The 12063-nt window shown below is 41.0% G+C and overlaps 1 protein-coding gene and 1 long non-coding RNA gene across 10 annotated transcripts in view; one reads left to right on the forward strand and one right to left on the reverse strand.

Annotated features, from left to right (window-relative positions):
• The first annotated feature begins 66 nt into the window (after positions 1-66).
• The window catches only part of CPEB3 (cytoplasmic polyadenylation element binding protein 3), an 80944-nt gene continuing 68947 nt past the window's right edge, over positions 67-12063 (forward strand). For 5 of the 9 annotated variants that reach the window (XM_068197689.1, XM_068197693.1, XM_068197696.1 and 2 more), the window contains exons 1-2: positions 7661-7795; positions 8139-9043. In XM_068197689.1, the coding sequence (XP_068053790.1) occupies positions 7717-7795; positions 8139-9043 (984 nt within the window). In that variant the 5' untranslated portion in view covers positions 7661-7716. Of the gene's footprint in view, positions 203-505; positions 608-7660; positions 7911-8138; positions 9044-12063 lie in introns of those variants that run through there. The other 4 variants (XM_068197692.1, XM_068197695.1, XM_068197694.1 and 1 more) reach the window with 3 other exon arrangements.
• LOC137478123 (uncharacterized) lies at positions 4462-7450 on the reverse strand. The gene is made up of 2 exons (XR_011001415.1): positions 7312-7450; positions 4462-5565 (listed from the first exon to the last, which is right to left on the reverse strand). It is a non-coding gene; the product is annotated as an uncharacterized lncRNA (long non-coding RNA).

Here is a 12063-nt window from a genome sequence, read left to right on the forward strand (position 1 = left end):
AGCGCGTGCTCGTTCCCGGGGCGCCGGGAGCGCCGGGAGCTGTAGTCTTGCCGTAGTCCCGCCGCAGTCCCGCCGCCGCTGGGAGCTGTAGTCCCGCCGCCGGCGCGGGTTTAAAGGTCCGGCGGGGCTCCCGCTGCCCTGCCCATGTCTCTCCTCGCCGCCGCCGTCGCGCAGTCGTTGCCCAGCTCCGCGCGCGGGGCAGGTACGGGAGCGCGGCGGGGCGGCCGAGCGGGGTCTGCGGGGGGAAGGACCGCGCCCGGCGGCTGCTGCCCCTCCTGCCGTCCCCTGCCGCCGGCCGGGATCCCTCACGGGTGGAGGGAGGGAGGGAAGAAAGGAGGGGGGGGAGAGACTGGGCCGCCTGCTCTGCCCCCTTCCCGCTCCCGCAGGGACCCTCTCGGGCAGGAGCATCTCCCGTTCCCTCCCTGCCGAACAGGTGCAGGCGGCCCCCGCCTCTGCTTGGCCGCCGGGCCCCGTCCCTCGGGGCGGAGGGGACCCTGCCGGGTGCCAGCCCCGACCGGGCTGCCCAGAAGGGCGGCGGCTGGAACGGCGGAAGGGAAATTAATGCGTTTCAGTGGTGGTGTTGTCGATGACACGGACAAGCGCCCCTGTAAGTGGCACTTGGGGCTCGATGGAGGCCCGGTGACCACTGGCTTCTGTGTGCAAGTGGGGTGAGGGAGGGCACGGCCAGCGGTAATGGCAAAATGGCACTTTTTTTAGTGTGGGAAAAAAATCCTTCTAGGGTGCTTTTAGAATTTGTCGTAGAAGAAGTCAACTTGGAGCATCACAACCTGAAAAGCTGGAAATTTAGAAGCTGAAGAGCCTTTATAGAGCAAAGAGGTGGATAGTATCTGGAAAGAAGTTGCCTTTCCAATTACCTCCACCATGGGTGTTTGTCTCCTGCCTTCACGTCGTGCTCCTGAAGCAAAGGCAATAGCCTGTTTTTCAGAGGCTGTTGTGACATGACAGATTCCTGGAAAGATTAGTTAGTAAAAATCAACTTTTAATTTTTCTTTTCAGGTTATATTTTTAAAGAATAGTGCTTATTTGCTATATGAAACTAGTCCCTGTACCTTGTGTAAATTACACTGCAGTTGCTATTCAAGGTCGCAATTTGCAGGGCCAAGCCCGGGGTGCAGCTGTGCAGCTGCATCAACCTAGAGCTGTTCTTGGTTTTGCATGTACGTGACAACAGACATCAGGTGGAACAGGCGAGTTTAGGGACTATACTGCATTCTTTGACTCTGCTGCCTTAGCTAGGGACAAATCAGTCTGGTTTTGAGAGTCTTTGGGGAGAGAAAAGTGTTGTCAATATGTATGCAAAACACCTGGACTTGGACCTGTAAGCATTATTGTGTGCATAATAGTAAGGGTGTTGTTTATTTTCTAATTGCTACAAATATAATAAAGAGGAATGCTGAAGTATTTACAGAGATGTAAATGTTCCTTACAGGAGGTATAGAAACAGATAGGAAGAAGACATGGACATCCTGTCCCAGAAAATTAATTTTGTTCTTATTCTTGGGACCATAAAATTCACTGCTGAGGAGTGTTGAATGTACAGTGGCCTGAGTAAACCACATGGGCATGACCTCCTGGAAGAGATCCTAATACACACTGTCCCAATTACAGCTGTCCGTTGCATGTAGGAGCACTATGGGATATCAAGAGTTTCTGGTTCCTATTCTTGCTCTGGACTAAGATCATTGCCTATTGGGCAGAACATTGAGCAGCTAGGCTAGCCTAGCTTAGGTTATTTATGTTTATTCTCAATTGTTACAAATGGAAAGAGGGAAGCTGGTTTTATTTCTAGGAGTATGTGGTTTGTGCAGTTTCTGTAGTTTTGCTTTGGTGTTGAAAGGATATGCTGGTTGCCTGCCATTTATGATAAAGGTCACAGTGGCTAATAATAGCTGTGAAGAATATTTACCTGAAGAAATGGAACCAGAACCCAGGATCATTTGACTACCGTTTAAGGCTATAGAACTGTCTGTAACAAAGGTGGCTGATTTGCTCTACCACTGGCAAAGGAAGGTATGACAAGACTGGAATGGACAAAACTTGAATATCAGATCAAATAGTGAACAGTCAGTAGGTTTGGATTTTTTTTTCAATTTAATTTTTTTCCAAACATGAAAAATAAAAATGTAATAGGATACATAAAAGCATAATTGAACAAGCTTTAGTGGTTTCAAACTAAAAGTAGATTTAGATTGAACATAAGGAACAAATCTTTTACTGTGAGAGTGCTAAAGCACTGGCACAGGTTGTCCAGAGAGAGGGTGGATTCCTTGTCCCTGGAAACATTTAAGGTCAGGTTTAGCAACCTGATCTGGTTGAAGACATCCCTCATTGCAGGGAGGTTGCACTACAGGAGCTTTAAAGGTCCCTTACAACCCAAAGCATTCTATAATGGCAGACCCCTTAACATCCCATAAATAGCTTAAAGATTCTGAAATCCAAAAACTGATTTGTGGAAGCTGTTGGACAGCTTGGGATATATGTTCTTTATCTGCTTTTTCCAGAATCAAAGTGTGATCCTAAAATACGTATATAACCAACTGGTTTTGAATTTGTCAAAAACCACTTCCTTACTCCCAGACAGAGCAAGAATTGTCATTTTATCCTTCTCTATTCTCTTTAACAAGAGTGGATATGCAGCTGCTCTATTCAAATGCTTGCTTTATTCTCCCCTACAATCACCTCCTTCACTCTCCCTCATCCCCCTTTTCTCTTATTTTTCTTTTCACTTTTTGTTCTTTATACTTCCTTCTTTGCATTGGCAATTTCCACTGTAAATCTCAGATTGCCTCTTGCATTTTCTTTTCATTTTTAAACTATTGCTTCCTATATCATCCCTTAATAGATCCTTCTTTGTTTCTTCCCTCCATTTCTCTGATGTTCACTGCATTCTGCCTCACTGTCATCTCTTACCTGCACCTGGCAGTGAGTGGCTACATTTGAGCCGAGGGAACTCTCCTGGGAGCAGGCTCTGTTTGGCCAGTGCAGAGTGAGGGAAAGTGGCTGCTCTTCCTGGAGCTTTGGCAGAGCTCAGCTCCCAGACACTGACTGGAGGTAGCAGCCATTTTAAGTAAATTAAGTAAAACTGTGCATTTGAAGGCAAGTACAGAACTTAATGAAAATCACCAAATATTAGGCTTAAAATTGAGCCCTAAAATTGGCTATTGGATTTACTGCAAAATATCAACTTTTAAAAATATGAAATGGTTTGATAACAAATGTATACAGATTTAAGCTTAATAAAGAAGTTGACAAGCAAGTACTGAAAGAATGATATGGAGGTAGATTAAATATATATGTATAGACTATTTCAGTGAGGCCTGGAAAAAAGAACAAATACATAAGGAGCTGTACTTTAATATGGTTCTTCTGAACTTGCAGTATTAGAACTGTGGAAATTATTAGCTGTTTACAACAAAGCTAAGTAACCTGGCAATACAGGAGTATTCTATTTTGGCAAATCTAAATATTAACTGCTATGATAGCAATGTGTAGAATTGAATTACAAGATCAGTTAGGCATTTTTCATCTATTTGGTTCCATTTTTTAAAAGATAAGTAGCCCTTAGTTAGTCTAAAATGGAACTAATTTAAGTCAAAAAAGGTGTTTCTACAATAAAACTTGGGTTTTTTTTCAGTACTGTAACACTTCATTTTAACCTTCAAGCTAGTTGGAATAGTCACTTTCTGTCAAAAAGACTAGCATGGTTTGTTAGTCACAGGAGGCTTAAAGAGGCTTAAATTGCTTCATAATGAATTGCTTAAAATAAAAATACACCTTTTACAATGTTAATTGAATTAGCTTGGCTTATTTTCGGCCTTTCTTACATTTGTTTCTTTGGAACTGGCCCAGGTCAAGTAATTCATATACCAGATTGAATTAAGCTCTTGTGTTCTGATTCAGCTGTCGTTACTATCTTTTAACTTCCAGTTATGAGGGAGTTGGTTGCTAGGAAAAAAAATTCTTCTAGTAGCTAGTTGATCAAAAACTGTCTTTAAATCTTGAGTTTCTTTGTTCTGGAGTGCTTTTCCTTATCCTAATAATTCATCTATCAAGTGAAACTGTCTCCTGGGAAGAACTGACAGAAACAGTGTGGTCCCTTGCATGTGAATCCTCAAATCATCTGAAAAGCAATAACCCACAAGTAAATAGGGACATAAAGGAGGGACGTAGAATGCCTAGAGCCAGCCCTGTGAGAGGTGGGATAGTTCATAAAATTAAGTGTTTTCTATTGCTGTAAGAAAACAGTTTTGCTGCCTTTAATGATTCAGAGTAGCACAAACAGGTTAGAGCAAGTGTTGAGAAACTCTTAATTACACAGTTGATTTAGGGCAGGCAGACCAGACAGTCCAACATAAACAGAGTGCAGAAAGCAGAGACATAAGTGTTAGAATAACTGACTTTCAACTGCCCTAATTTATCTTTCTCAGCTTTAGTCATCTCTCTTTCATGCACAAAACTTTGCATATTTCATCCTTGGAAAATCAGCCTGCACTTTTATTAAACACTGTTATTTTCACACTTCTGATTTCAATGATGTATTTCCTTATGAGCATTACTATTTGGTCTGAATAGTTAGTATTATGAATTACCCAGAATAAATATGCAGAATAATTCATGGAGTAGTGCAACACAGAACACCAAGTGTCAGTGAATGAAATTCTGAAAACTTTACCCAACCTCCATTAATGATCACTATATTAATATCTTATGAGAGGAACTCCTGTCAGGCTGAGTATTGATGTGGAGGCTGGAGATACGTAAATGGTGGGTAGTGAAAGGGAGGGAGGTGAAGTGTGGCACCACCATGTACAGAATAGATGGAATGTTAAATAGTAACATTTACACCTTGATCTTCTTCTGAGCAGCTTTTTTTTTTTTTTTTTTTTTTTTTTTGTGGAATTTTCAGTATAGTAACAACTCAGTAATAAAAAGTTGTAATTTGAAAACTAGAAACTATTCAAATAGTACAACTTTTCACCTATGTACTGATTTTTATTTAATTTTAAATTTTCATACTTGACCTATTTGTGTTTGAGTTTCAGAATATATTTAGAAATTATATTATGACACGTGATTATTTAATATATTCTTCAGCTAAGCAACGTGGCACGATTTCCTTTGTAATAGCCGTAAACTTCATAGCTGGTATGAGCTTATAATTAATTTCTTATGCTAGGAGTTTGTAAGGGAAGTGTGGAAATACTGGAACTACTTCTTTGTCTAGCAGTTGTTCTTTATAGGTGGCCATTTGATCTGGGCTTCTAAATCAAACTATTTAAAAGCTCATATTTAGTTAGTCACCTCCAGCTTAGTCTGACAGATATTTCCTCAGAGCTGATGATTCAGATTGCAGCAGTTTTCCCTGGGAAGAGGGAGTGTGCCCATATTTTTTTTCCCTTTCGAGCTCTCTTCCTTTCAGGAAGCAGCAGTGCAATGCTGTCTAAGACTTCAAACCCCATGATTCCGTGGGAGAACATGCGCTGAAAGCTTCCAGTTGTCAAAGTGCTCTTGCCAGACTGGTCGACTATTTGTCATATACCAAACCTGAAAGAAGGAAATAAATATACTGTCCTTTTGTTGATCTTTAAATACAGAAAATCCAAAGGTAACTGTTCCTTAAACATTTCTGTGTTGGCTGCGTGGGTTTCTGCATGCAAATGGATCTGGTATTGCTATGGGGATATAGATTTCCTGAACTGGATTGTAAATTTGTACAAATACTCACAGTACTGCATACTAGTCCCACATTAGACATTGGCTGGCCTGTCTTTCAAAGTTCTTTATTAACCAGTATTCTTTCATTTGGACTGGCTTCATTCATTAAAGGAAGGTCTTGACCTTGACAAGAGGATTGAACGGTACAGTGATTTTTGCCTTTAAGAAGCAATATGGAAGGGAATATGAATCACAGTCCTTAGGATAAAGTTCAAAACCAGCTAGCTAAGTCAAGGTACATATTTGAAGCAACTGCTGTACTAGCCACTATAGATAACGTGGTGACTAACTAATTTAAATATAACTTTATTGACGACAGAATTTTAACATTTCAGCTGCTATGTTTTTCTCTCTAAATGTATTTTTATACTGATAGGTCAGACCCAGGGGAGAGGGATACACATAATCCTTTTCTCCCTCTGATGTGGAGTCATCAGTAGTTTTATGTAGCCTTAGGAGTAATACTGATGTGGGTAGAAGTGCAGCTAATGGAAAGTTACACAGACAGAGCTTGCTATATTGTGGTTTACTGCAGTATTGCTTTAAAATGCCTTGCAAGGTTTTCTGCACTCCCAGCAGCAGCAGCAGCAGCGCTGCCTGGAACAGATGCAATGATGTACCCCGTCCTTAGGAGCTTAATGTTGTCTCAAAGCATGGTCTGCTCAGGAAGCCTTGCTGCTCACTTTACATATTGAATTGGTAAATCAGGGGGAGCATAAGCAGTAACTTACTAGATACCAGAAACCTCTCCTGGAATTCATTTTAATTAAAATGTGTGCGCATGCCTCAGAAGATATTTAAAGGAAAGAACAAAAAATGTGAGATACACCTGAACCATTTGATGTCAGAAAGGACAGTGTCGACAGTTTCACACTTTGCCACCTTTCTTAAACAGTTAATTGATTTGGCTTTACATTGTTACATTACAAAAACAATCCAAAAAAATGCAGTCTTAGGCACGTAAATGTCATATGATTAACTCAGTAGCAATACAGTTAGGTATTCAGTGATGGCCATCTTTGGCACAGTTATTCAATGAAAGTAAGTGATTTGGGGCTCATTTAAAATACTGTTGAGATTAAGAATTATCTCCTCAATAGACTAAAAGCCTGCAAAATGTGGAGGTTCCTGTTGTGATTTCATACAATTGCTGTTCATTGATATCCGTATTGTATTAGTACTGGGTCTCAAAATCATTATAAAATTACGCGATGTGCCCTTTTTCATATGGAGCACATTTTCTAGCATATATAAGCCTCAGCCATTCCACATACATTTCCTTTCTGAAGTTTGAACTTATGTATTGATTTAGCAAATAATTTGCATCACTAGTCTTTGTCTTGTGCATAGAAAGATGATTTTTAACATGCGGCATGTCTGTATTGTAAATATTTTGATTTTCCCTGGTTTTATATTTCATTTGAAAGCATTAGAAAGATCATAGTCCAATAATACCTCCCCGGTCTGCTGATTTTGACCTTACGGTTTTCTAATGGAGAAATCACCGATGATTTCGTATGTATGTGTATAAATAGAGCGGGTATGTATATAAATAGAGCGAGTAGATAGCTATACCTCCAAGTAAAGGACTGCTTTGATGTAAACCAGCGTTTTACGCGGAGAGATCGTAAGGTCACCGAAGGCAAATCCAACACCCATCGGTGGCTTTGTACGCGAAGTGTCTCCGCCCCCCGGCCCCCCTTCCCGGCGGTGCCATCGCCTCGGCTGCCCGGAGCCGGCGCGGGCTGGGCGCAGGGACGGGCAGGAAGCGATTGTGCAGCGAGGAGCCGCTCCCGTATCAGCGAGCGTCCCTGCGTGCTTTCGCTCTGATAAACCTCAACCACTGCAAGCTTGCTTGTTAATTAAGGAAGATCGGTACCCGGCTCCTTTAAAGGTCCCCTAATAGAAAAGGGGGTGGAGAAGAGCGAAGACTGGTGTCTTTTTAACCTTGCTGAAGGACGCAGCAGTATTTATTGACGTATGCAAATAACCAGGGGGAGGAGGTGGAGGAGGAGGGTGCTTGGAAAAACAGGAACCAGAATCAGTTTCTCATTGCAGGGTGAGAGCTCTGAGTTCCGGTGTAAGAGAAAAGAGACGTGGCGAAATTGCTGTATATCTCTGCCCTATAAGCACATCTCTCATTTAGACTGAAGGGAAACAAGGCATCAAAAAGGGTGAAGCATCTTAAAAAATATTTTAAGGGCAATCTAGCACGATCAGAGGTTACATATTCCTAAATGGGGGAGGGGGAAGATTACGCGTTTGCCTTGCAATATGCTGTAGCATAGTACTAGCAATAGGACGAGATTTTTGGCTGGCAAATGATTAAAACAGACTGGCTTGTGGTATGAATGACAATGCTAATAATCTGTCTTTGTGGTTTTTTTCCCCTACTGTTTCAGCTGCGCAAACCATGCAGGATGATTTACTGATGGACAAAAGCAAAGCGCAGCCCCAGCAGCAGCGGCAGCAGCAGCAAGATCCAAACTCAGCAGAAGCCCCCTCTACACCCATCTCGTCGGAGACACCCAAACCAGAAGACAGCAGTTCAGTGACTAGTATCGGCACATCGGCTCCTGCCCAAAATAGCAAGGAGAAGATGCAGATGGAGTCTCCCATTTTGCCTGGCTTGAGCTTTCACCAGCCTCAACAAGAACCTGCAGCCGGCACCTCCTTGTCTCCCTCGTTTGGCAGCACCTGGTCTACAGGGACCACAAACACGGTGGATGATAGCTTTTTCCAAGGGATTACTCCAGTCAATGGGACAATGCTTTTCCAGAATTTTCCACACCATGTCAACCCTGTATTTGGTGGCACTTTCTCACCTCAGATTGGCCTAGCTCAGACTCAACACCACCAACATCAGCAGCAGCAGCAGCAGCAAGCTCAGCAGCAGCAGCAGCGGAGGTCACCTGTGAGTCCTAATCAGGCACCTTTCGCACAGAGAAATGCTGCTTACAGCCATCAGCCCATCATGACCAGCAAACCGTCTTCCTCCTCTGCCTCCTCTTCTTCCTCCTCCAGCTGGAATAACCATCAAAACGCGGCTTGGAGTACACCTTCCAACCCTTGGGGTGGGCTGCAGGCTGGTAGGGACCCTCGAAGGGCAGTTGGAGTGGGGGTTGGCGTGGGAGTGGGAGTCGGTGTGCCCTCCCCCCTCAATCCCATTTCACCCCTTAAAAAACCCTTCTCCAGCAATGTCATTGCCCCTCCGAAGTTCCCACGGGCTGCACCCTTAACCCCCAAATCCTGGATGGAAGACAACGCGTTCAGGACGGACAATGGCAACAATCTGTTGCCTTTTCAGGTAAATGACTACACGCACCTTCTGCATGTTGACAGCTATCACAAATTTCTATTTTTTGCAGGGCTGTGTTTCATGTTACTGTTCTGTCTGAGTGGCATCTCCATAACTCATGTTTTCATCAAATAGTCACCTTACATGAAAGAAGTGGGGTTGAACCTAGGGCGTACATATACAAAGATTTCCAATTTTAGCTTAAGGTTCAAAGTCTCATTTTTCTTGGAAGTTATTGTTAAATGTGGTGTATGGGGTTTTTTTGTTGTTGTTTTTTGCTCTTTTTTTAGCATCTGAAAGGTAGTAGCCTTCATGAAAAACAGGTTTGGCAGACTAGGTTCCCTTGGTGCTGTGTTAGAATTTTTTTCCTAGTCTCCCATATGTGAGAAAGCTGAGATGTTGAAATTGCTGGTTCACTTTTCTAACTGGGCTGTTAATTTTAACCAAAGTTGCTTCTTGACCTGAAATTCAGTTAATTATTTTATCACCATTGCAATAACTAATTATCCTTATGCTGTGGTGGGATTTTACAGGGAGTCTGTTCACATAAGGCATCCATATGAAAAGCTGTGTACATCTAATACATACACCCTGCTGTTATATTCACAGTGGACGTTTTGAATGCATTTCGAAGCAGCGTGGGTGTGTATGGAAAGAGTGGCGTAGCTGTCCTTTCCAGTAAGGAAATGCCTAATACAATTGACATGATTTAGAAATAGCAGAAAAGTATTGTATAAAATAAGCCATTTTATGCTGTTGAGAATATTTGCAGAGAAAAGAGACAATAGGACACGACCTTCACAGCCATATTGCAATGGAGTCTATTTACTAGCTACATAGCTTTGAAATATTTAAAGCTGCAGTGCCCTTCACTGTTTTTTTTAAATCTATGACGACAAAGCAGATCAATTGCAGCTGAAACTGGGCCAAATGGAAGATTTGCAATTTTAATGGAGAATGAAACCTGTCATGGTGTGAAATCCATTTTAAGTTGAAAAAAAAGCAGAGCTTGCACTTGCAGTTATATCTGTACTAGGTGAAGTGAATCTCAGACCTTTTCTAGGTTAGGTGTTTTGGTGTCAGACAAGTCAAAATTTTCTGCTTTGAAATACAGTTAAATCATTCATATATGCTTGCTCTTTAGGTAGCTATTTTCTCAAGAAAGTATGACCTCTCAAACATCTTTAACTTGTCAGTTTGGTAAGAACACCATTTAGATTGACACTTAGTTTTAGAAACACAGTAAAAAAAGAAATCAAACAAATGCATCCCCACCCCCATTATTTTAGGAGACTGTTGAAGTAAAATATATGCACTTTCCAGTCCTAGTCAAAGAGGACATCTTATAGTCAGCCCTGAAATTTCATTTTGCTGCTTCATTCTGTTTAAAGGGAGAGTTGCAATTTTTTTATTGGCTGCCCTAAATGAAGGTGGAGTGGCTTTTAGTGAGCTGCTGGTTAATGTCTCTGAAGCACTGAAGGCTGGAGGAAGATTACACTTTAGACACAATACGCCTGCTGTAAATACTGTGTTGCACAGAGCACAGGACCACAAAAGCTAATAGCTCCCAGTCATTTTTTAGGAGTGGGAAATGTGTTTCAATTTACAAGTATTCTGAATTGTCTACATGTAAGACATTACAAATCTTGGTATATTTCAATTAGTAGTGAAAACAACAGTAGATGGTCTTATTTCTGTGGTTTGGTTAGTGAGATACATCTTTAATGAATACAGAACTTAATTATTGTGACTGTAAATTGTCACAAATTAAACTGGCAGATATTTACTCATCACAAGGAAAAAATAGCTAACTGTTTTTAAAGAAAAGTTCTTTTGATTTTGAAATTAAGGTTTCAAAAAACCTAAAGTATTAGCCAATATAAAAATTGGAAACTTGTTTTCCTCTTTGTGAATTTAATCTGGTATTTTCATGTTCAACTAAAAGCAAATGCGTAGGTTATTCTCAGCACCAGCTGGTATAACAGTCTGATTTCAGAGACTCAGAACACTTGTATTTTTTTTCCTATTAGGCTCCTTTTTTTTTTTTTTTTTAATTCAAGCTGCTGAATTTTGCTTATTAAAAATTGTAATCTGGGTTACTCTTGATTGCTGCTGTACTTAATGAAATGCCAAAGACATCTTGAAACCATACTATTGGTAGGAGGCAACTGTTTAGTTGCAGTGATAAAAATGAAATTCAAATTAGTCTAAGAGTTTAATATTTGCTGCCAAGGTTCTGGTTGTCTTTTTTCTTCTTCCCCCCACCCCTAAATTGGGCAATATGTTGACACAGTAAGTTCTGCTTGTTAGCATTATAAAGTAGTTCTGGCAGGTTTATCCGTTTACATCTGCCACCCTCCATAACTGTGTGGTTTTGAGCAACTTAAGAAATACCTTCCAGTAAACTTCCTAGCAACACACTTATGCACATCAGCAAGTTCTTTGTGTCAACCTGTTATTTTATGTTAGGATTATTAGACTTTCTAGGAAAGAAAGAAAACTATTAATATGTTCACTGTTTGAAATAACATCAGGGAGAGACGTTTTGTTGGTCAGGTCTTTGCAGTGATCACAAATTTTGATCAGAAAAGATCTGTAACTGAGATTTTTGTGCTGAGTCTATAATATCTGAAGACAGTTGATACTCAGCTATTGATAGATCTTGTTCTTGTTCTAGGAAAAAATGTTCAATTTGAAAATATTTCTCTTAAAACATGTATATAAAGCAATATGCTAGATATTTTCATCCCTTAATTTGAGTAATACTTTAGTGCATCTTGTATGTCAAAACCAATTGCTGTCTGTCCCAAGGAGTTGTGCTGCAGAACATACCAGAAGATTTAAAATACCACTTGGTAGGAGCTCTGCTGGAGTTTACCTGATTGGTGTGGAGAAGCCACTAAAAATGCTTTGAGGGAGACTACATTCATACACTTACTGGAAAAAATCAAGTGCAATGTATATTAAAAAAAATATAAATAGATACAAAGCTGATAGTTGAAAGGAAAACGAGAAGTGATCGGTCTGGA

Source organism: Anomalospiza imberbis, chromosome 8, assembly GCF_031753505.1.
Source record: "Anomalospiza imberbis isolate Cuckoo-Finch-1a 21T00152 chromosome 8, ASM3175350v1, whole genome shotgun sequence".
NCBI lineage: Eukaryota > Metazoa > Chordata > Aves > Passeriformes > Viduidae > Anomalospiza > Anomalospiza imberbis.